The 26,804-nt window shown below is 39.7% G+C and overlaps 1 protein-coding gene across 1 annotated transcript in view; it reads right to left on the reverse strand.

The window, feature by feature from the left end:
- LOC118776611 (calcium-binding protein 7) overlaps positions 1–4,541 on the reverse strand; it is a 30,482-nt gene extending 25,941 nt beyond the window's left edge. The window contains exon 1 of the mRNA XM_036527066.1: positions 3,628–4,541. Within this exon, the coding sequence (XP_036382959.1) occupies positions 3,628–3,736 (109 nt within the window). The 5' untranslated portion in view covers positions 3,737–4,541. The remainder of the gene's footprint in view (positions 1–3,627) is intronic.
- Positions 4,542–26,804: the final 22,263 nt, after the last annotated feature.

The raw sequence follows: 26,804 nt of genomic DNA on the forward strand, positions 1-26,804 counted from the left end.
TCCGTGGCCTTATGAAGTTAATATTTAGTAGAAACTAAATAAATAATTTCATCATGTCACTTTACCAGGCTCTGACAGTGATGAAAACTCTGCATATTACATCCTTGCAACATCCACAGTATAAATGTATGTTTATTAAAATAATTTAGCTGCAACTAAATTACACTGCATTTCAACATTCAAGGGTTTTTTTTTTTCAAACGTTTATTGTACCATCTAACTATTGCTATGCTCTCTCAGTTTCTTTTCTGAGAATTTCAAGGTGCAACATGACCAGAGCAATGCCAGACCACATGTTCTATGACCATGTTCGCCACAAAGAAACTGATTTAACAAAATTCCACACATTACTACAGCATAATGTGTGAGCCATGACCAAATCACAACTATTCACAACATCATTGTTATATGTTGTGGTAACCTAGCTTGTCTCTCAGGGCCATGTTCAAATGGTGATGATTTGATGTATGTACAATACAGGCAGTATGCCCTCTAGGCTTGCTTTCCAGTGGAACCATAAAACATTAGTGATTACTGATGCTGAAGCATCATTTTCTGATTCATCTTTGCCTATCATGTCATCCAAGCCAAAACGTTGTTGAAACAAATCTCTGTCCGAGCACAGTAATGTGGAAGAATCCCTTTCCCTTAATGCTTAAGTACACATTGCCTTCAATGTGGAGTGTGGGAAATGTGCCCAAATTTGCTTTACAAATCCAGCAGTGTGCACCCTGGGAATCCCAGTTCTAATTTATGTAAAACTGTAGAACAGTGGAACAGTGCCATTACCCATCTAACTCCATTGCTTTTTGAAGATTGTGAACACAACTGTTTTTTTCCAATCTCTACTTTAAAAACATGGATACTGGAAGCAGTGGTGGTCTAGGGAATTATACGATACTTCTGCATATCTTCTGTAATCAATACTTCAACCCCCCGCCCCGTTGCCAGCCCTCTCCCTCCTCTGAGAAAAAGGAGAGGATGAACAAGAAAATAATGCTAAAACATGCTTAACATCCAGGAGAAAGTCTGGCTCTACAACTTTCCATTCCCTTAACCATAACAGATTGGATTCTTGGGGAACCACTGATGGAATTTCAATGAACCTCCATCCTAGAAAGCTGGCTCATTTTTATGAATCCTCATGGGCAGCAATGTCTGTCCATGATAAGGTTTATCACTTCTCCTCTCTCCCCCCCAAAAAAGTTGGCTGGTTTTCTTCCCCATAGACCTTATTCAGTATATTTGAATACAGTCATATTTTTCTTATGGAACAAATTTAGATAACTGACTGCAAAGATAACATGAATCAAAGATGGTCTGTGTTTTGAAAAAAATTGCTATGTAAGAAAATTGTACTTGCAATACAGGGCAACATCAAGCTGCAGTCTATAGCAAGCATAAGAATGAATGTAGAGTGAAGAGACTACAATTTTCCACTGAATCTGAGAATAAAGTAGATACAGATAGCATATTTGTGGTATATGTGGGTTTAGGCTTGGGATTCAAATGATATTTGCCCCATAGCTATCATTTCTACATTCAAGTTTTATTCTCTTGAGGTAAGATTTTTGACTTGATATCACTATTAAAAAATGTTTTCCTCTGCTGTCTAAAAGCCAGATAGCCCTGTTTCCTTTCAAATTCCTGTCTGTGACAGTCCAGATATTATGCTAGTCATCTTATCATGCCTAGTCTTTAATTAGAGCACCTAGAATATCAAATACCCTGGTTGAGGAACTTCACCACATTAGGGAATCACCCAGGGGCTCTTGGGTAGGCAATCTGGAGTTTTTGTCCTTATGCTAAAAGAAAGGAATGCTGCTAGGTCCTGAGATATGTACCAGCTCACTCAGGCAAAACAACTTTAGACTCCACCACTGCAGATATGAATATTCGCGTGTTAAATCTGATTAATTACTGTTTGCTAAATTTTGTAAATTAAGAGACCTGAATACTGCATGCATGTAAAATCAAATTTGTTGGTTCCTGTCATCTTTTCAAAGCACAGTTCTATTCTAGAGTGAAACTAGGTTACACACTGACTCATTTTGTGCAGTGCCTGATAACAGAATATAGAAAAATGTGGAAAAACTCAACAATGTCACTATGTTTGGATGAGCTAATTACACTTCGTATAGTGCTGAAAAATAGCTGTGGAAGGGTTTTTTGGATAATGAAAAGAAAAAATGCAATCAATGTAAGGCATGTTTTTAGTTGAAACATGGTCAACAAGGAGAGATAGTATGTAATGGAAAAAACATTTATGCACAATAAACATACTGGAAAAGGACTTTTCTAGATGCAGTTGTAGTGTAGATCAGAAAACATTGTTTTTTCTCTACTGACAATTCAACAAATTGGCCAGAGAAATTCCCAGCTTCATTGTGCTGGAGGTGCATCTAATTCAGGTATTGTGAAATATAGAGCTTCTTATATCTACCTGCAATTTCCTGTGCCGATTTGTTCCAAATTTAGTATGATCTACATAATCCTATAAAGCTGTGCACAGAGACCTTTACACAGACACACATACAGACAGACAGACAGACACACACACACACACACACACACACACACACACACGCTTCACACATGAATAAATACAGACACACACACACATACGCACACATATGCTGCACACATGCATAAGTATAGACACACACACGCGCGCACACACACACACACACACACACACACACACTCAGGTGTTCACTGCTTCTGATACAATACATCACTCCAGCTGAGGATTGTTTATATTGGAGTATTTACCTCACCAACATCCACAAACATGTTTTCATTGAATATAGGGTTGCAAGCTGAAACTGCACCATTTTGCAGCTACTTAAACATGTCACAGTTCCAGTTATTTTTGAAATAAGGGAATTCACAACTCCGCTGTCTTTCAGACCCAAATTATTCATATTAATGCGCCTGCCTACCTCCTAACTGCCACTGTCAATTGGTAAAGACATACAGAACGCAAACCAAGTGTCCATCTACGCTCTCAGTTTTTACCAGAAGAAACATGAAATGTCAAAAATCACGTACAGACTTAACGTACAACCATTGCGACATATCCGTCGGTTTAGCGGTGTAGGTGGTTAAGAGTTGCAAAATACGCTTAAATATTGAAATACTTGCTACATTATCCCACCATGTGTTACTCCCCATGGTGCTGAAATCAACCTCCTTGTACACGACATATAAGCATTGCAATTGTTACAACACGTTGTACAAAATGTACATTGACGAACGTTTGATTTCGTAAAACGAAAGAATCAAGAATTCAAATGGCACCACCACAAACGACGAAAGCAATGCTCAGTACACTACCACTAACAGGTGTTGTTTGTCTAACCTGTCTTTAAACGGGGCCGTTTAAGAACTTTTGTTTAAATATAACATAACTTGACCTTGTTTGGAAATAAGATTCATATTATGAAGTAGTCTCCCATGTACGCATCTTCATTTCTACAATGAAATCAATATCACGTGCGTCGATCTTCACCATAGCTGTAGGTTACTGTTGTCTATGGAGTTGCGTATTATGTTGACTTTCATATTACCCCGGTCATACAACATTTGGCTGTAGTGCATGAAACGATTACATTTTATTACACTTACCCTCCACTTCGTCCTCTGGAAGGTTTATAGGGGTCCGGTAAGAAAGAATATCTGGGATAGTGCAAATTCCCCTGTACATTAAAGTTGAGGTCACGGGATGCATAGGCATTTCTGCGAGCAAAAGCCAACACCTCTGTCGCGATCTTCATATAGTATGCTTTTGTGATCTGATCGCAACTTTCCTCCACTTGTTGTAAAGGTTATGGAAGCTCAAGTTCATGAAGCGAAATCCAGCCTGGCTCCAGCCTTTTTTTGTGCAGAGGGAACAGGAACAATAGCTTCATCCAGGGATACAGAATCGTGAATACCGTAGCAGGTGTACCGTATCTGCCTTTTCTTCGTCAATGCATATTACGGTGCTACCTCCTCAGCGCAGTCACATTTTCAAACTTGACATTATAACGACCACATTTCGTGTACCGAAGCTGCATCAAGTTTCTTTTTTAAATATTCAAAGGCGACTTATTTGTGTTATTGCTCGAACTTTTGTTTCGCGGTCACCTTAATTGCACAAAGGCATTAAACTAATTTTCTGGACTTTTACGACAGAAAACAAGCAAGAACCGTCTAATATAGGGGCTAAAAACAAATGCACGCGTATCATGGAGGATGTACAGTAAGCTGTGACTCTGCTAGTAATGTTTTGTATCCGCTATGATCACCGTCTCAGTTTTGGCCATATATGCGCCCAAAAATATCCACCTGTCTGGAAAAGAAATAAAACAAAGGTGCACAACGCAGTCCAAAGCATTAATCGAACTTTATCTTCTTTCAGATAAAACCACTGAAAAAAATCTTCTCCGTTTGGCTTGGCTGAATCTTTGAAACCATTTCCCAACTGATCAGAATATGTCGCAAACACAAGCCAGACCTGCGGTTATTTTTTCACTGAGGGACTTTTATGTCCTGATCCCTCTCGGTTTCTTTCAGGTGAAGAAACGCCCTGCGTGTCTGTTGCTCCTTGTATAGTCTTTTCTCAGCATGTTCTCATTCCTATTCCGCTCAGTCCCCGCTAAGCTCCTGTCTTACTCACCGCCTGCAGCAACACACGTGGTCCCCTTGGTACCATATAAACAATACGAAATGTGATTAATGATCCCACGGTACACATACGGATGAATCCCCTTTGGTGTTTCTTTCATTTAAATTAACATCTTTTCTATCAGTTTCTTGACATGACAAACTGAATGGCCATCACGCCAACAGTCACGTAACAGTTGCACATTAATAAAGTTAAGGTCACATTTAAAATAATGCTGTAGGCAATTTAATGCTTTTATAACGACCATTTCCTCTAATTATATGACAGAGCCACTGAACAGCTTTGTTATTAAAATTACTGTAACAGCACTTAAAGACGCTAACATCTATCCTATGGCTACAGTACCTCAGAAAAGACGCTGCTGTCCACGGTTCTGAAATCTTCGACGATCATACTTTATTATTTTTCGTGAAGTTGGAGCTATGATTTTAAGTGAACGCGCATTATAGATTATACACTTGAAATTAACTCTTTACCCTATTATTGCTGTTAACTTTGTGATAAACTATTTCAGTTCACTGCAGAGCTCAGTCGTTAGCGTACAAAGAGTGGTTTCTGTTTTTAATGACTACCAGTTTGGGGCACAATAAGCCCCAAACTGCATCCTCGTCTTATTGCTCAGTTTTGGCACACCTATTATGCCGTCAGTGTTAATATAATCAGTAATTTCTGATGAATGGCTATAACTCATGAAAATGCAGACAGACGACACGGCTGTTGGATGGCTGTGAGCACAAAAGTTAGACTACATTCTGACATGCTTCGAACGTATGTAATAAAACCATATGCAGGGAAACCAATGTTTAGCCTACATTTGTGTTGATTTGACTTCATTTTAAGCCGCGATTCCAGTAGCACGTAACTGGTGCTATTTCAGTGACGTCGCAACGACATTCCAGTTTTGACATTGACATTATTAATTTTTTAATTGAGGAAGATTAAAAGCAGCCATACACAAAACTTAAAATTCATATAAGACGAATTTCCAAACCGCACGAAAGTCATTTCATTAGTTCTGAAGAATGAATGTATACATTTAGGAATTGCATAGTTCTTACTACATTATCTGAAAGAAAAAAGAGCATATCTGAACGACAAACACCTCTTACAAATACCCATGGGACCCACATATCTATTTGGCATCATTATTATCAGTTTACTGCTTTATGTGTGAAAATAGCCGTTTTCTGCAGTTACTTCAGTAATGAATAAGTTAAGCTGCATGCAATATCATAATGGTTTTGTTTGTTTTGAACATACCACATGGCAGCTATACAGGGGTATGTTGTTATCTTTTAGGCACTCTATTCATTCTGTTATTATGTAAAGAAATGCATTTTTCATTAATGAAGTCATGAATGTGTTCCACACTAGTTCATGTGAGGGTGGTAGTGGTCAGCTCACATGTTCTTGGCATGGTGATACATGATATAATATTGATAGATTTAAATGAATTGTTATTCAATGAAACCACCATGGTTGGTTTTACCTTTAGTCATGGCACTACAGTGCACACATTCACTTTGGTCAACAATATATCAGTATATTCACAGCATCAGTTTGAAAAAGAGAACAGACAAACCATGGCCAACAAATTCTATGCAATGTTTTCAAACGTGTCTGTCAGGCTCATGAGTCCTGCCTTGGAAGGTTTTTTATGTTTGAAAAATATTTTGCACCTGTTGAACTGCCAATTGTCCCTTGGGTGCAGCTAAACGGCTTCTCCACATTCACTTCGCAACCTTTTTTTTAAACCACCTCTTTCAATGCACCCATGATGACAAGGTCCAGCTGAACTGCAATTTACGTTATCCTTAACACTGTCCGTAAGACTTTTTCTGTTTGTCTCACAACATTTTAAGCATTTGCTAAACTTGTGATGTTTTTGTAAGAGCAGAAATAACATTTGCTCATATCATGCCGCGCAAAAGTGAAGGACACAGAAGTGCGTTGTAATTGGAATGAATATGCGCAGCCGAAACTGGTTTGGGCTGTGATTGTTGTTGTGCCTAGCATGAGATGGGTGGTTTGTTTCTGCTGTCACTTGCCTGTGTCAGGCTGATGTGATGGGAGGCCTGCTCTTCATTCCCTGGCAAGGGTGGATTCTGTGCGCTGCACCTGAGCCAGTCTCCCGGGAACCCCCTTTCTGTCTCAGGAAAGGCCCTGGATTTAATAGCATTCGTGGCAACACCTCTCCACAGGGGAGGTGCGGCTTACAGTCCAAATTGTTTCACACTCTTGCATATTCAGACGAGCCAGACCGTCATCTCATAATTCATACTGGATGCCAAAACAATTGGACAATCGTGCTTAACAACGCCAGGGGAGAATGATTCCTGCACACATTTCAATCTTTCCTGGCTCCTTTTCTTTGGCATGTTTAAGCCTGCTAATTGAAAAGGAATTATTGCCTATTAAATAATGCATGTCCTTTTAAGTCAAGTCTGTGACTCCTCTGAGCCTCACTTTCAGGCTGCGCTACATGTTGCTACATGTGCATGCATGGGCAGTCTGATGCACATGTCCTTATAGCCTCTTTTAATACCTTACATTGTCAAAGACATTGTCTTTCATTAACTCGTCCTCAATATAGGTATTTTAGCAAGGAGTCTCAGGTTGAGATCCTCATAGGTACAGCAGCAAAACTCCACCCAACATTTAAAGGTATACACTGGCTGCTCTGCAAAGAATTCACAGGATTCAGACTTACACTTACAATTTCACATGCATATCTAATTGGAGCTTGAAATTCATTTAAACTTTTCTCAAAGAAGTCATTAATTTTTGAAATTGAACCCCAGGGATAGTGCTTAGCGCAATGAACCGAGGACACACCATCAGTGTTCCTTATGATGGTGATTGTGAATGTGTGGTAAACCCATCCAAACCCTTACCCCAGGTTTTACTTTCCCATAGAAACATCCTTTTTTAAATACACAACCCTGGGGTCAGATCAGGGTGCTCAGATCGTTAGTCCACATTGGTTCCCTTACAGATGTGCTGACGGCTGACTCATGCCTGTACATAACTTTTTTTAAAATAACATCAATACTTGTTTGGCATGTGTCCTTTCCTTTCAAACGCACATTGATTTTTGTGCCAGCAGTGCCCGATGGGGATGGAATAAAACAAACAGCTCAGCTTGGACCCCCCCTCTGAGCCAGAGCAGAGACCAAAGTCACCCCCTCTCTCATCTATTCAATCGCTGTTCCTGAATCTATGGGAGGCAGGGGAAGGTCAGGTGGCTTTGTATAGCCAGCAACCCTGATGTCCAGACTGCATTCATACAGCAGCTCTCTCTTTTTGTCCCTGAAAACCTTTATCGATTGGGACTCATGCAGTCAGACTCGGGGGTGCCTTTCGATGCCAACATCCCCTTATTTGGGCCAAAGGCCTGTGCTGGTGTCGTAGAAGTTTGCATCTGTCTGCCTTGTGGCTATCACTAGATGGCGCTGTTCCTGTCTGTCATGCTGTGTTCTCTGCTTGCTGCCACCAGGGTTATGATGTGGATCAGGACTGTAGAGTGTGCTCTGAGTAGGGGTGAGGTGGAGAGGGAGGTGTGTGTGTGTGTGTGTGTGTGTGTGTGTGTGAGTTGACGAGGGGTTGGGGCCAGGGAAGTCTTCTCTTCACTGTTGCCCATCAGTGATCTGGTGACAGCTGGATTAGACAGGTTTGAAGCTCAATTCTCTGGGCAGCGAATCCCTCTCCTTGGAGACGGCAGGCCCAGTGGTGTCTGCCCATCTGTGGCTTCTACCACTGCCTTCAGCAGGAAAGTGTTGGGCTGACAAGTTTGCAAAGTTGAAATAGACAAGAGGCAGGGTTTAACAGAGTCACATCTCTGCATTGCAGCGGACATGTGCCTGTTCGAATTGTGGGAACGGATCTACACTTAGCTGATAAAGACTGTTAAAATGAGCTGAAGAAAGAGCGACATAGAGGTAACAATATACCAAGCCTGCATGTCATATGGAAATCTATTTGGACACGAATATCTGCCTTCAACAAAATCATTCTAATAAAATCATATCAATCATAATAAAAACAAAACTAAATAGAGTGGCACCTTGAAGAGTGTTGGCCTCCGTAACACTTATCATGTAACCCACTCACAAGGAGACCCAGCTGAAGAACCATTTCAAATGCAATTGCGCCTCATTCTGCAACCAAATAAGATCATCCGTTTGCACCTGTATGCTCAATAAGTAACAGCCCAAACATCTAATCATCTCTTCCAAAGCCAATGAACCAGATCTGTGTTATACTTATTCAGACAGAGGTACAGATGCACAGGGAAATCATTTAACCTGAGCTCCCAGAGCAGTCGAAATGGATGGACCAATGGAGAATAAAGACAGATAACAAAATGTGCATTATTGCAGTCACATTAATTAAGATATTTGCTGCATAATGAATAATCCATACAAAACACCTAAATTTGAAGTTGCTGGACTGAATGGTTTAATGGTTGCAGTGCAGTAGCATAATTCACAAATTCACTTAGATTTGATAAACTGAGGTGGCAGGGTGCTCATATATTCAGATATTCCATATAGGTTTCATCGGCCTAGTTGGATCCGGCTCCAAGTGGTGTGCACTAAAAAGGGTAAGCCCTTTGAAGATACATTCTTAAATATCTCATCCACTGCATTATCATGTTAGTGTAACAAAGCACTGTGGTGAAAAGAAAAAAATATGCGATAAAAAAAGCTCCATTTTACCTCCTCATATGTTTCAGTGTTCTTAGATGTCAGCACAAGACATCTCAGTCTTATTGTTTTTTAGTACATATCTCTTTTCAGATATTTGGCTGTAATTAGTATTTTGAAGGTCAATGAAAAAGTGAGAAAGGAGGAACTCCCCAGGAGCTGCCCCGATGGCTCTTGTGATTCTTATTTGCATTTCACCTCTGCAGGCCACGTACAGTGCTGCCCAGGTGGCTGCTGGCGATAAATTCACTCCTCCAAATTTGTCATCTCCACTGAAGCTTTTCAAACAATTTCCCTAGCCGTGTACCGGCTGGAGGATTCGAGTTGAATAAATAACGGTAAACACTGTAACTTGTTTAGCAGGGTGTGGATTACACAGCGGAGCTATAGAGACAGCTGCAAGCTAAAAGATGGAGGAAAAAATACAAACTAATATTTCACAGAAGAGCAGGCTCCTTTCTTGCAATGGTACAGCTACTTTATATTGATATTACATTGTTGGTTTTATTGTTATTTTTTGAGAAAATGATCTAAGTGCATATCTTCCTATATATTGTCTCATGTGTAATGATATGGTTTCATTTTGATATGATATGAGCCTAAATGGAAATGTTTTATGTGAACTACTGCCTGGAACTCATGTGGGTCAGTTCTGATCAGGTTCACTTTCTCTGTTGGTTTGTGTTTGCAGTTTATTTTTGTTGTGTCAGATTTTGAGTATATAGATACTTACAAACTGCACTCAAAGACTTACTTAGTTCCTTTACTATTTCCCTCATGCCAAACACCATCAGCATCAGCAAAGCCACAGGGGCTGAGGAGACTGGTTCTCAGCCACCAACCGAGACATTCATAATGCAGCCATGTCTGCTGCAGGCCGCCCATGACGAACTGAAGTGTAGTTTTGCCTCTCTGAAATATTTCTGAATGCTGCAGAATCCGTGGCCTACATTTTTTTTTTTTGACCCGGGTTCCTCCTCACTTTAAATGTGAACCATTCTTCCGGTCCCCAGGCGTGGCTGAGGCGGAACGCAGAGAGGTTGTCGGAGGACACACGTACCTTTTTGAAGTGGTGCTCGGTTATTCAGGGACTCTACGACGGGGCTCTAAAGTTCCGAGAGGGAGCAAGGGAAGGTTTGGATATGGAGGAACTGAGCATCTTTGAAAAAAAGATTTTGGTGCATCACCAACAAACAAATGCAACCCTGCACCGGCTCCCGAGTGGCGAGTACTTCATCTCATTAATCAAAATAATGCAAAACAGCAAGCCTTTGAAGATATTCAGGGTAACATTAGGAAACGTTTTTGCATATGTCTGTTGCACTGGGCAATATGTTACCTGCTTGTTTTCTTGAAAAAAGTGAAAGATGAAACTAAAATACATATCATATAAGTCACTATATGTAATGTGAGTGTGGATTTTGTTTGGATGCCAACCTCTCACATGGTATGGTAATAATAACAAAAACAAAATAACAAAAAATGCTTTCAGTGTGCGTGAACGCAAAGTAACTCACAAGCACTTGTTACATATAAGTCAGTAGAAACCTTGCAAAAATAGGTCTACAATTAAAATTATTGATCGTCAAAATGAAGTGGCAGGGTGCAAGACTCTTTTCTTTGTCTCTATGAATAAAGGCTGCATCCCAAACAACCCCATTCACCCCATGTTTGCTATCTCCGCTTACTTGGGAGTTAATATTAATGCTGTATTAATGCTTGTTAAAATCCTGGATTAACCTTAACCTCTATTACTTCCATGAATATCCAGCTGCAATAGCAGATAATATATAAAAGGCAGGCTATGGCAATCACCCTGCATAAAAAAGGTAACCTAAAATGAAACAGCACTGCATAGACAACAAAAAGTAAGTTGAGTACCTAAAAACCAGTGATACCGCTGCACACACAATGTAGCCTGGCCTGAAGGAAAGACAGAGAACATGAAAGGGGATAGATGTGGCACAAAGCCCTAAGAGGGTCTCTCTTCCTGCAGATGTCTTAGGTAGACTGCGAACATGGCCTGATCACAGGTGACCATTTCATTGTCACACATACAATGGTCATTTAGCAGCCACTGGCATCTCAATCATGCACTTTGACATGGCATCCATGAGTTCCTGGACAATATGCAAGCAAAAGGTCCAGTGTTGCCACATTCAAGGTTACAGTGAAGGTGCTAGGGAGGTCAAAGGGAGAGCTCAGTAAGGCTTTAGAGAAAGACAACAATCCCTCCTCCTGCCTTAATCCCATATCTTTGACTTGAGCCAGAATGTGTGTGATCAGCAAAAGTAATGTGATCTCCTTCATGCAAGCTTTATCTTTGTCAGAATTGTAGCTCAGTACACCTAAAATATGGCTCTGAGCCCATAATGGTCTTAGTATTTGATGACCCAGAGGGGTCAAAGGTTGATACTTTGAAAAGGGGATGACTGTTTGCAGCTTATCATAATAAAAAGGTCATGGGGTTTTAGGAAGTGTGAATATGCACAACAGCGCCATCTGAGAACTGTAGGTTTGTCAAAAGTATGTCATGAGATTCACTGCCAAGATGCTGGGTGTTTTGCCCATTTTTGTGTGAACTCTACAGTACACTCTTATCTTAAAAACCAAGGTCATTGACCCATGATGTCACAGGTCAAATATACAGTGGCTCTGCATCTGAAAAGCTTTAGGGCAAAAAAGTACAGTGATAAAAGCATGAAATTTGACACAGAATGCACTATTCACAAAGTCAGTCTGAACCCCTCAGACTCAGCACTGCGACTTCAATATTTTAGTATTGTACGTTGCAGCAGTGGTAGTAATGTAACAAAATGGATAACTAAATGGATATCTAAATGATGATATGAGTTTTTGTTGTTGTTTTTTGGCAAGAGTAAAATTCAGACTTGACCTTTGAAATCACTTCAAACAGGAAAAAAGCCAAAACTAGCTGACATCTTTGTGGGATGAATTATTATTGGAAATGGTGCTGTAAGATGGGGAAAAAATCTCTGCCAAGAGCAAAATGATATAGAATAATTGAAATATTGAAGATCAATTGAGGACCTGAAAGGCTGAATTCTACAGGCTGCCTCACTGTGCATATTAAGAGGAATAATCTGAACTACATTAGAATGATTGCACACATCTGAGTGAATGGCATCTTTCAAGCCAATTATCCCCTTAAGGATCTAAATGGAAAAGGTACCTGGATGACATGAAGGCCATCACGATTGTGCGGTTTTCTGCATCTCATGTCTCTGAATAGGCTTGTTGGTTTCCAGCCAGAACAGTTTTTCAGACCAGCAACCATTTATAAATTAAACTTAATATGCAGGGCTGGTGACCTTTTCTATCAGTGAACTCTTCTTGGAGGTAAAATCTTCCCACTGGTAGTTTTTTAATAGTATTATTCGTTGTAATATTATTGTTGTTGCTGTTATTATTATTCTGGCTCTTGCCCTGCAGAAGCTTTAACTTGCTGCTGTGTTACACGCCTTTTTTTATATTATCCAGGGTATCCGAGAAATTGATGTCTTGTTAATGGTCTCATGTCTAAAACCATTATCTTTGTTGATTTTCCTTGGAGAGAATCCAAAGAATACACTCAACATTGATGAATGCACGGGTTTCCCCATCCAGGAGCCAGAGGAATGCAAGTTTGCATACAATGTAAATAGTGGGAAAAAGACAACTTTTCCGACCTTCTGTAACTTTGTGAGAGTCTAATCACTTTTCACGCACGGATTACACACCGGTGGATTGCACTGATTGCAGATGCAAATGAGGCTCCACTCAAACCCCTGAATTTCTCCATAAATCGAAAAAAAAGGTGCTGGATCTTAAAAGATTGTCTTTGTTTTGTTCTTGGGGATTACAATTTGTTGTGATTTTCTTTGGCTTTTCTTATTACACATGCAAATGGGTCTTAGGCTGATGAGACAGAGAGGGAGGATGTTTTTGTGCCAAGGTAATGATAATACTTGGCACCTCTAATGATTGGTTCTGTCTGGGATAATGGGCAGCTCCAGCCATATGAATGCCCCAACAGTAATCCAAGGGCTGGAGTTAGCCACATGGACACCATTTATATGAAGGCAATATTAGCAGACACATCCTAATTTTGAAGCATAAAGGGAAGAGAACTCTCTGTAAACTGCATTGATCATTTCTTAGCATTTATCTGTGTGCTATGTCTGATATTGATGTCTGTCACACAATTGTTTAATGTTTCATGTACCTATTAGAACGTATATTTCCAGGCGTGAGATTAGCTCGATGCTTAACGAGATGGAACTGCTGGTAATGCACAAGCATTTAAAAACCTGTTTCATCAGCCCTGAGATTTCCCTGGGCATCGGAGATATTAGACTGACCATTGCACATGTGTCCAACAGCTGGGGTCACAGCTGGCGAAATCATTCAAAAAGAAATTAAATGAGAGCTGGAGCACAGTTTTCAATGACAGGCATTCTCATTAGTGATAACCAAATATATAGTAATAACCAAATATAAAAATAAATATGGACCTGCACCTAACTAACATTTGGTATATTTCATTATATTTCAGATTTTTAAAATATTTTGATATTATTATTATATAATATTAATATTATATTAATATTATATTTTAATATTTTGATTGTATCTATTTCATTTATATATGGGAATCTACGTGTAACTTCACAAGTACACTACTCCAATGGAAAGTCGCCACTTAAACATGTTTCTGTGGTGTCAGGGCATTATTAAGAGATATTACATGTCTGCTGGCAAGATATCCACATCAAGGATAAATTTGCATTTTACATGTCATCTCTGTATATGGCAGGATATTTACTAAAGCAATTCAGGTATAGTACCTTACTCAAAGGTTCAGTGGCAGGGGTTCAGATGGGAATCAACCTTCTTTTAACAAGCCAACCTTGCAGCCGTCTTTCAACAAGCCGGGCTGCCAAGACTGCAACTCCCAGAAACCGAACGGTAATTTGTTTTGTTGGAGCGGCACTTGCAGCATCAGATTATGAAGAGCTTGCGCTTCATCCTGAATTTTAATCGAGATGAATATTGTTGGGGCAGAGGGTTGGGGTAGGGTGGGGGTGGGGGTGGGGGTGGGGGTGCTCCAACACATCAAAGGCTAGGAAATGAGGGCAGCATGGCTGTGTCATGTTTCCCCTTCCGCAAGCTGCAGTCTGTTTACAGATATTTTCAGGCGAGCCGCTTTGGCACATCAAATGTCTGCGTCCGCAGGCGATGATTCTCGCAGTAACCCAGCTCCGACACAGCAGCGCGGAGCTTGCGGCAGAGCTGCCACGCAGACACAGAGAGCAAGCTTTTATGAGGAAGGCAATGCAGGCTGAAGCCTTCACATAGCTTTTGTTTTCTCAGGTCACAGTCTCCCCCCATCTCTGCCATTTGGTACCAATTGTTATGATATCGCTGTTTCTGTCAGGCTTTTATTAAGACTCCTTTCTCTCTGTGGTTCCTATTACTAATACTATATGCTAAAATGTATTTGATTGTCTGTGCTGCCTTGTGCCACCATGGTAACCCTGTATTTGTGATAAAAAGAACAAGCAAACCAGTACTTTAAGTAAACCATTTGCTACCCAAATGCATTTGTTGACACAATATGAACCCATGTGGTTGTGTTCATCACGGACTCAATTCTTACATCCTTCAACTACTACTGAATAAAGACAATACAATACAATACACAGACATTGTGTTGATTCATTTGCATTTGCATTTCATTTTGCATAGGAAATATCATGTATTCCATTTAACTGATTTTGACCTAGTTGTTGCCTTCCTCATCATTATTACATTGAAATAATTATCTACATATTATACACTCAAAATACTGGAGGCAAAAGATAACTGAGGACAATTCCGGATAAACCATGCACAACATAACCTTTCTCAATTAACTGTATTGTTTGTGCTTTGAACTTCTATATTTTTTGTAGAATATAATGTATTTTATGAACAGGTTAAAAACATGTGAATGTAAAGCTGGAAACAGGATAACAGGTCATTTGAAATGAAGCTTTCACTTGCCCTGAAAAAACCTTTGTCCTGGCTGCCTGTAATTTCAGGCCAACTCCCAATCAGTGTAGAGGCTGCTGTAAAGCCCATGTCTAGAGAGTTAAGATGCATAAATAGTGAAATGTGATTCTGAATTTCTAAAGAGAGAAAAATAAGCAAGTTTCATTAAAAAATATGGTAAACATTATCTCCTGTAACAGCAGCTTTGGTCACACTTATGTTCACTGTCTAAGTATTGATGCTTTTACCATCTTTTCATCTGGCAAACTAGTTGATTATTCTAACAATCTTCCATAGCAGCTTGGACAAACTCCTCACTTGCTAGTTACTAATAAAAGCTAACAATAACCCCAAGACAACAAAGAGGAGTCTCAAAAAAGAATTCTAATGGTAGAATAATGCCTGCAATTCCAGATAATAAAATGCCAAGTCATTGCAGCAGAAACTCTCGTATTGTATCGATATCACACTGCATCAGGCACACACACCAAGAGAATGTGTCAAAAGAAGTAACTGGCACAGCCTTCAGCGTCTTCCTCTTCAGACATCTCAACATCAGTTCTTTTCTGGTTTGCAGAATACTCTGGTTTAAATTGAACTGGCAAAATTACATCCTATTTTAGTTGGTTTTATGCTGTTTCTAGAGAAACTGTTTAACCTTTGCAAATAAGCATGGCTTTGAAGTAATGCTACAGGACCATGAAGCTCTCCAGTCTTTCATGCACATACTGAAGATACAACAGCAAGACTTTTAAAATGCCTGCTCCATAGTTGACACATTCAACAAATTCAATTCAGTTCTATAAAATAAATTATTTTCTTTTTAAAAATAGGTCTAAACATATATTTTTTTCCTTTAAGGCAAGGAACAGTTGGGAATGTGGTTATGAAATCTGCCATTTAAATGATTTTTTAATTGTCATTAGTTAACCTTTGTAGAACTAGTATTTGAGCCAGTTCTCTTCTACAATGATGTCTTTGGGGAGGGGATTATTTTGTCAATTAACCTGTGGGATATTAAATGCCAGACTGAAAGCATCTGATTGATAATTTAGCCAGGGATGCCCCTAATCTTGGCAATAAGCACCACAGGATCATTATTGACCAAGCAGAATCAATTTAACTCTCATTTAAGTCTCAGTTTAATTTTTAAAAATTATTATTTTTTTCTCAATTCAGTGTCTTATCTGAAAGACAGAATCTACTATGGTACAGAGTCCAAAGCTGCTGCACTGGGGCATTGAATTCCTGCAGGGAAAGACAGTCCCCTGCTGGCTAATCAACAACGCTTCTGGCAGTAACCTGGTTTTACCAGGGGATCCATCCACGTACTAACCAAGCTCAACTCCTCTTAGTTTCAGCCATTATACAGGAGAGAGCTGCAAGAAGGTATCACTGCCAGATGATTCAAGTTGAAAAAAGTCAAGACAATGTACCTGTTACAACAAGGTGGCAACAACGCAACAGAGGTAACTGGGGTCAGCTGTTCCACGGAATGGATACAGCATTGAAATCTTGTATGATGTATTCTTTCTCATTTATTTAAAAAAAAAAATGTTATTCCATCTTTGTCTGCAGATCTAGGGTGAAGTTCTAGAACCGCCATTGTAATTTCAGACAAAATCTCAGATATAGTGTTGTGAAATGACTGATCTCCACAGTTCACAGCCACTAAAAATTAAACTAGGTCACTAAAATGACTGAAACCCAACTCTTTTGGGGAACCTAATCTTATGCTATCAGTAGTTAATACATCAAAGCTGTCAACGAGGGGAGTGTTGAGAGAGTTCATACTATAAATGTTAGCAAATTGCCAGTTTCAGCATAGAATGCCAAAGCCTTTTGCAAAGCAAAGCAATGTAGAAATGACTTGTGCATTCTTATGAATATGTGCACATTTAATATGTGCAGTTAAGTATGTATCACTGCAGAGCCCACAGCTTGGCAATTGCAGTGGACAACATATTTGGAAGGGTCTCATTATAAAAAAAGAACATAGCTTGTTTTCACAAAGTTTGAACAACATACAGCTTTTTTATTATTATGAGCATTATTTAATTCAAATAAGTCACACTGCAGGGGAGATTATAGCATTAAGTCATCTTACTCAGTGTGAATATATTTCAAAGTCTGCTCAAGATTTGTAAATGCTAACAAATCCGCATGCCCAAAAGGTAGCATCTGAATTTCACTATACAACCTATGTGAAAAGGATTACTCAATTGAAAATGGTCTCATGCATTATTATCTCGGTAGGGATCAAACTGCCGACTGCAAGCCACACATATCTGTGATAGTGGGCTGACCTGAAGTCAGGATTAAAAAGCTGTGGACTAGAAAAGCAAAGTGGTTCAGTAGATTGAATCTGGATTGAATCAGGTCTGAGGTGAAAGTAAGAGTGGATTTTTGAATGAGTAGATTTTTTTATTCCCTCCTGAGAATTTTGATTGTCTGTGGAAGTGACTGACTGACCATTTAAGTACATGTATGTTCGGTTGCCTGATGGTAAACTGCAGATAGACAGGTGCTAGAGCAACTGCACCTTTGTCATAAGTATAAAACAGAGCTTCTAATGGTGGACATGATGTGAGAATTTACCAGCATGTATTTGTTGTTGCATCTTAGATGGCCAGATTCCATTGGTTCATCTAAACCAGAGGCATGTATCTGAGAAAACATAAGCACAAAGTAGAGTATTGTTTCTATTTCTGGAACGTTCAGATGACACAGAATGCTGGCTGGTCTTTAAATGTTGGATGTTAGTTATGTATTGCCATACTTTTGCATTTTCTTTCTTTTCTTGGGGAGCAAGTGCTTTATAAAAGCAAATATTTATTAAAATATTTTTAAAAAAACAATAGTAGCATTCTGTAAACACAAAATTATACAGACACAATGTGATGTCTGAGTTTAAGAAGCTTTTTTGTACCAGCTGAAAGAATGCAGACCAGCAGCTGTGTCTGTCTGGGCACATTTTTGGACTGAGCTAACTTGTAAAAATACATTAGAATATGTCATTACCTGAGGGTCGCAGAGTGGGCAGCAAGCACAGGTGGGAGGGCCCGGGGGAAAGTACTGACTGTAATGCAGAGCACATGCAATGAATTAGGTAGCAGGGAGGGAGATGGGAGGGAGAGGTGAATTGATGGTGAATCTGCATTGTATATAAAACGTATGAATTACCATGACTAAAGATTGTCACAGTTCTACTTGCTCCTTTATCTATGAACTGTTTGGTGGGCGGGTGGTTGATACCTGAGCGGGAAATGGAGGTCAGGGTGATTGGTGTTGCACCCCTCAGCTCCTGTTCAAATATACATAGCAAATGTAGAAACAGTATTATACTAACATTGAAATATAATACAATACAATCACCTGAATTTAACAGAGATAGTTGTCTGTTTGAAGATCAGCTTCATATATAAAATTTTATACTTTTGATTAATTAAAATGTCCTTTTTTTCTCCTTTTGTGAAACATTTTTGAGACTATTTGACCACTAATGCGTTTGTTGACTCATACAAATAAATTAAATTAGATTTAATCATGTTGTCAACAGTCACAGACAGCTATTGCTAAATTATTTCTTTTTGTGGCACCCAAGTGTATTTTGGCTGCTATTATTAATATTACCTACTAGTATTATTTACTAATTTTCTCTGTGAATATTCACTGGGTTACTGTTTGTAAATAATATTCACTTTTAATTGAATCTTGGTTCCAGCATGAAATAAACCCCATTCCTGACAAGAAATACAGTAAATGCCAAATGAATGGTGATGGTGGTCAAGAGCAGAATCTACCTTTTTCATTTGTTCCAATTTACAACATCCTCAGGGACTCACAAAAATACATGTTAATGTTGAACTCTCAGTTCCCATCCACGAAAATCATCCAGAATATGTCTTTCAAAGATCCATCCTAAATAATCAAATAAAATATTTATATTCATGAAACTGCTATATTATGTCTCCCTAAAGTGGTCTGGGGCAACATTAAGTCAAATTGAATGCTTTAACCTAACTCTCAAATCGCTTAACTAAAACCCTTTCCCCGAAGCAATCTCATGAATTTTCTTACCTTCTAATTTTCCTTGGTTAGACTTTGAGAAATAATGACACAACATGAAGTGGATGTTCTCTTATGTTTTCTTAATAAATATGCTTTGAATTTCCTTTCCTTCCTTCTCTTCCTCCTTCCCTCCTTCCCTCTATCACTATGAGTCATTATAATTGCCTGTTTCGCAAACGATATGAGATGTCACCAAACGTCACCACTAGAGCTCGTTACTCCCAAACGGGAGAAGTATATGAAAATCCACACCTCTTTGCCCGCTGTGTTTCTGAAATGAGCATTTTAATTGTACTTTAGAATTTCCCTGTTCTGGGAGGCAGTGGCAGACGGGATCAAGAGTCACCTCCGCTTCCTCCATCAGCCAGGAGCGACAGCATGCTCAGCCAATTAAAACCAGCCTAATTAGAGATGAAAATGTTGTGTGGGGCCCAAACTTTATGTTTTGCATGTATGATTTACATGGAGGCAAGTGGAGTTATTTTAAAAATCTAATTTGGTTTGCTGCAGCTAATTGAATCTGGATTTGGGTCGGTTGATTTATTTATGTACTTCCACTTTGCAGCTGAACAATATGAAACAATCCATAGGAGCCCCTGATCAAGTCATAAGAAAAGCCAGTGCCTCTGTGGCTGGTAGATTAATTTATTTTCTGGTAAACCAAGGAGATCAGACTGAACCTGTAACCTAATGCACTCACTGTAGCTTTTTTCAGCCATCTGTACTGAATTAGCTGTTATGCCAGATTCATCATTATGAAACCCCTGCTTTCTGACGAGTTTCATGTCAAGAGTTTCAGTTGCTTTTTTAAATTGCTGATCTAATGAATTCTGGTTATGGAATTTTCTGGTTCAACCATGCAAGGACAGAACCACTAATATTGAGTATGGAGAGTCAGCCATCTTGGGTTATGCCGTATCTCTGACGTCAATCTCACTCGTGCCCGGTCAGTCGAATCACTCAGGTCAGCTCATTTCCTTCCCACTCTTCCCATTAAAAATAACAATAATGAATGTTAAGTGTACCGATCTCTTACTTGAACCACGCAAAGGGTTTTGTGGATACATAGTAAGGAAAGTCTGAGCACATTTGGTACACTTTGCCCTGATTTCCCAACACTTTATTGCATTTTCATGGAACACCGAGCACCCGGGTTCTCTATCTTTAAGAACACATCCAACGCTTCCCCTGAGAGGCAGCGATAACCTTTAACAGCGCTCAGCTCTTGGCCTGTGATAACACCGGATCTTTGACCCATGCAGCAATCTCAAAATACGAGCCAGTTTAAGAAGGCAGGAGGTTTGTTTACAAGAGGGGAGGGATTTTTTTCCCTCCTTTATACAAGGGCAGTTCTCTCAATAAAGGAAAAAGGAGAGTGACAGGGAAATGGATCATATCGCTTCTGTTTCATCTCAATCCCATTTATGGGTCATACTTTTAGAGCATTTGAAGGAGCTTTGGATGCCTGCAAAACTGTTATTGTAGATCCAGTATGGTATGCATTGCCACTAAGGCTCGGTTCAGGTCTGTGGTAACACTGCCACTATTATTATTTTGAGATTACTGATCTGCTGGATCTAGTTTTAAAGTTCTTTCCTTGCAAAGCTTAGAGTGTCATTCCTTAGTCTAGGTGGTAGAATTTCTCATTTGCCATCTGGTCTTTCTGCAAAACTTTCAAGGGTCCTATCCATGCACTGAATTGCAAAAAACTCACTTTCCAAAAAGCCAATTATTCTCAGTGAGCTCCAGGGAAATCAGCTCTTCCTTTACCCAGAATTCTTTCATGAGCAACTGTTTTGGTTGATGGAGTATTCCGGCTCAGCCCTTTAGCATAACATACTGGACTGTTTTATCAGTGTGCCTGCAGTGCCCGGGCACTGTCTCTCCTATGACCACCCTTCTCAGCCAGATGAGGTTTGAGCGGCCTGCAGGCTCCGATAGGGGGGATCGGAAGAACTTTGGGAGGAAACGAAAAGGGAGCAGTAGTCTGACCCGCTGGCGATAAATCCTGGGAATTTGTGGCAATGGTATGTGCAACAGCAGGGCGGACACACAAGGGCATCTGCCCGCATGTGTGTCCATCTGGATGTACAATGTGACCCCCCCCCCCCCAATCTTCCTCTCTTCCGCTCAATTCTTGGCAAAGACCAAAAGGATTTGCTGGCATTCCTCCGGACATTCGTCTGCACATGCAGTACTTCACAGAAGTTAAAAACGCCTTGTGTTCTCTGTCTAGAGAGAACACAGAGATTTCTTCAATATCTCAGAAGCCTCCTGAAATACCATAGTGTCTGTAATTTTACCCACAATGCCACTTGTTAACATGTACGGAATAATCTATTTCAGCATCTTTTGGAGCAGAGTTACTTGGATTTGCATGGTTTAGCCGTCTGTGCCTCCTCTCCGGTACTCGATTCATGGCCGCTTTAATCCTCCGGCACTGGGGACAGCACTGTATAGGCCACAGCTCGTTCTGCAAATTCAATAAAACACTTCCGCGTGGTTCCAACGGGGCTGTCAGAGGACGATAAGACAGACACACCACGTCTCTGTGTCCTCTGAGAGAGTTTGACTCTAAGCTTCTCCATCCCTCTTGAACCGGGGGCTGGGCATCCTCGCAGTGCTTATCTTTGGAATTAAATACCCAGGACAATTGGAACCAACTGTGTTCTGAATGCAGAACAGAGATATCATCAAAGAATCTGACTGGGACAGTCTCTTTTGTGTAGAGTGCATTATAGATGTGGCCTAATGCTATTAAGGCTGTGTCATGACCAATTTCTGCTCCAGTCAAAGATTAATGAATGTTCAGTTCAGGGGAATACTTTCTCTGAGTGCAGGTATTACAGAATATTTGTACTTTCATTCATGACATTGCAGAAAAATGGACACCAGCATGAGGCAGGATGTACATAATTTGTTTTCAGCAGAATTCATCTTCTGGTTTTTTGTTTTTTTTTTTTTTTTTTTGAGGGTGGTGGGCCAATGGCTTAGAGATGTCTCTTCCTAAGCTACTTTATCTTGCCATGTTAAGTACTAAATTAGCTGAGCTGGTAATCTGTGCCAAACAAGCTATACAGATTTCTGCAAAGTACATCCGTCTGAATGTAATACAAAAGTGGCTTGATGTGAAACACGCTGAAGAGACACATTACATTACAGCCCTTGAAGTCCTCTTAGCATTTTGTAAGTGCTTCAGAGCGGCAGGCAAATCCCTTCTGTCCTCAGCATCGTTCATCTCAAACGTTTTGGTTGCATTCGTAATTGACGCGGTTCTCACGGAGCTGCGAGAGAGCTCGTCTCACAGTGAATTAATGGGAGCCCAGAGGGTTTCAGAGTGCTTTATAAACTTCCAATATGTCACTGGAAAAGCTTGTGATGTGTGGGACTGCATCAGTAAACTGAAGGGAAACTGATAGAAACTAATTACCCAATGTGCTGAACTTGTGCTGTGGTCTGCACTGGGGTATGGCTATTTGTGTTTACAGTTCGACCTTCTTAGCATGTACCTCAGCCAACGAAATGCATCAGCACCACATACTGGAATGACCATGGCTGCTGTTCCAGTGGTGAAATGAAAAGCTGCGCTGAATCATGGGAACAAGAGAAGGGGGAATGGTGTCCTGTAAAGTGATTGATTTGCACTTGGGGGTTTCCTCCATCTGAATGCTAATGGTACATTAGCATGTAAAAATGAGCCCGACAATGGGCAACAACTGAACTTGGATTCTGTTTCACATGAGCACCCTCAGATATCAGACTCTGATTGGTTGCTAACACTCTTAAATATGCCCTCCCTTGTGTGTTCAATTGAAAGAAGCCTAATGGACTGTAGAGAGAAATGTAAAACTATTCATTTGTACTTTCCTCCTGAGCAGCTGCTACCTGCATGTGGCTGTTTGGCAGTACAGTAATGATCAAGAGCAAGTAGAGGCATCTATTCTCTTTCCAGGCCTAAATCCCCGACTCAAACTGTTAATGCCCTTCGCTGTTTTGTTATGCCATGTGATGGTGAAATTAAGGTGGTGCAGGGACACACCATAGGTGCAGAGTCATGGCTGGATGGTTTCTTTCAGGTCATAGAAAGAACAAGCAAACCTGAATAAATGTCTCCGGCTTTTCTATATAGAAATTCTCTTGTTTAAATGTTGTGCATGGGAGTTAGAGGACCAGTGTAAAGTTTTCCATTGGGCATACCAAGCCTTAAGATGCCTTTCTCTGGGCTTTACTTTCAAATTCTTTCTTGCTCACTCTAGGACACCTTACATTAATTTCAAGATCCAGTTCCATACAAATGTTCAGGCATAAGAATAAGTGAACTAACTGATCATTTTTACAAAGAAATTCCTTATCCCAAAAACTCATTTCTACCATTTTACATTTTTTACTTATACTATATGTTTTATGCTTTGTTCAATGTCTTTAGAGTGCATAACCTTTCTCTGGTTGTTGTTATGGAGGGCACCTTGACTTTCAAAATACTTGTAATCTCAATACACTTATGGTACATTATAACACACTTACCAGGGATGCAGAATATAGGGTTATAAATCATCATACATGCAAATCCCTTTAGTAAAGACTGCCACTGATGTAAATGTTTGGAGTCATTTGTCTTGACATCTTATTACACATTTAAAGCAGTGACATTCACAGCAGGGAGGATTTGCACTTCCTCTTGTTTAATTGTCTGTTCAAAATGCCCCATTGTTACTTAAACACGCTGCCTCAGAGTCATGCATTTAATTAACGGGAATAATTCAAAGAGATGTGACCCACATGTGTATGCAGGTATCTGGGGATAGGTACTTCTATTTACAGACTGATTCTTATGGATCAACAGTACTGTATATAGAGAGAATTTAAGATGCATGTAGTTGCCCCATTTACATGTTAGAATGTTGACCATTTTTTGCTACGATTTGCTATGTTTTTGTGAACCAAACAAAATGGCAGTTTGTTGTACATTTCATTCCTGCTCAAATGATTGTACTGGAGGTGAGACAGGCATCAATATCAAGTGCCTCTGTCAGTTCATGTTTTAAAATGAAATTACCTCTAAATTACCTCTAAAATCATTTCAAATAAAATTTTTACTCCACTTAAAATGCCACAGAGTTTTGATTATTTAATCAGCAGCAATCGTTACATCATCAAAACAAAAACAGAGGCATGCTGGTAATTATAGCTGAACTTGTAGCATATGTGTTGTCCATGAAGACTTTCACTATTTTTGTCCCTCCCCAATGGCTGTCTAAGCATAATGCCAAGCTGAAACATTAATGAGACAAGAGTAGGGGTCCGTAAACACTGTAAAACTTTGCCAGACTGTCAGCATCAATCATTAGCATTGCAGCCAGGCCAAACTTGTGTAATTACTGTATTTACTGCAGAGGGTAAAACAATCAAACATGTGACAAGCTGCTTTGTGCCAGCTCTGGCAGCAAAGAAGGGCAAGTTCCAGAAATACTCATTTGCGGCAGACTTGGTTGGAAAATAACAGGAGCCAAATTTGAAACTTAGCAACAAGAAGTAAGCCAGGTCATTTTAACATCAGCTCTGTATATATTCACAGTGAAAGAAGTTTTCACAAGGTTTTCTGATTGATACAAAAACTCAGTTTATTAGATGCATAATGCTGCTATAATATTGCAGTGGATCTCAGCCTGGGGGGGTGCAGATGGCCACTGGGGGGAGGGGGGGGGGTCCATGAGATGTTGTATGAGTATGTTAATATTGACGGCTCCTTGCTAACACTTGTAAACAAGTGAAAACTTTTTTTAGCTATGCTTGTTGCAAGCATTTCAAAAGATCATTGAGCATTCTTTCAATTGATTGTTACAGGTAAAGTTTGCTTCATTTATTGGGCTTCAAGAGAGTTACACACACCAGTAACTTTGTGACCTCCTAGACTATTGTGGGCATGGACAATAGCACTAAGCTTCCAAGTGCAGTATCACTGTCTTTACCTGTGTCATAATTTGGATGGCTAAGTAGCTGGTGAACTAAGCTATAAACCAGCTATATAATAGTTACTACAAGCTAGTGCCAACCACCAGTAGATTGTTAGCAAGCTAGATCACAAACTGGAGCCTCTGTGTCTAGATAGCTTGCTTGCTACACACTGTGGTAGGTGCTATGTAATGCAACCTGCCAATTTTGTAGTAATAACAGCATATTATAAAATGACTAGTTCCAATCTATTGTTCCTATTGGTGAATATGCGTTCCAGTCATGACGATATTCCTTTATATACCCTGGGTAAATGGAATTTTTGTACATTGTTTTAATATACATTTACATTTTGTCTTTTAGCAGATGTGCTTTTCCAGGGTGACTTCTAAAGCATGAGTACGAAGTGCACTTAACAAAACAGCACGAAATGTTGTACAACCCGAGGACACAACAAGGCATGTTTAAATAGTGCACAATGACACAAGGCTGAGATTATGAGTGTGTACATGTTTCAACACATAAGTGAAACACAGCATTTCTATTATTATGATTATGTGAATAACTTTATGGTTTACACAATGACTACAACATTCCAAAACAGATGGACAACAAGACTAGCAAAACTACAACATATAAAAATTAAATGAAAAAGGGAACCAGAGATTACACTAGAGTAGGGGAAAAAAGTACAGTGTGAAAAGGTGGCTTTTCAGTCTGTAAAAGAATGTGACTAGCAATTCCAATGTTCTGACTAGAAGAAAAAGCTCATCCCACCACATACTGACAAAGCCAAGATAGACAAGGGACACCAACGGGACGCGCAATTGCAAGATGGGAGGACAGCCAAGAATCCCAAAGAGGGTGGTATACAAGGTCTATTGATGGATTGAAGATAAGGGGAACCAAAATTTGCTCTGTCTGGTAGGCTAGCACCAGCATTTTGATGGATGCAAGCCATTACTGGTAGCCAGTGGAGGGAGACAGGGATGGGTGAAATGTGGGAGAAGTGGAGTAACATCTTCTCTGTCCCAAACTAAATATGTGTATGGTCTGTTGCAAAAACTGAGACCAACATCTTGGACAAATATCTCTGTAACTTTAATTATAGGCTACAGTGAATGGATGTGTTGAGATTAATGGTTACAACAAAGAAAATTAAGAAGTTCTTGTGGTAAGCCAGCATCTGAATTCTGCTTCAATGTTTCTAAAATCTGCTTGTTAGCTTGCTCATTCAGTAGTTTGCTAGCTAGTTATAATGAATCCAGCAGCACCATTTTATAAAACTGTGAATGTTACAATAGCAATTGCATTGTAACAAGCTTGGTAACTACTTTCATTGACAGTTATTTGGTGGCTATTTTCACTGATAT

The sequence above is a fragment of the Megalops cyprinoides genome, chromosome 4 (assembly GCF_013368585.1).
Source record: "Megalops cyprinoides isolate fMegCyp1 chromosome 4, fMegCyp1.pri, whole genome shotgun sequence".
Classification (NCBI taxonomy): domain Eukaryota; kingdom Metazoa; phylum Chordata; class Actinopteri; order Elopiformes; family Megalopidae; genus Megalops; species Megalops cyprinoides.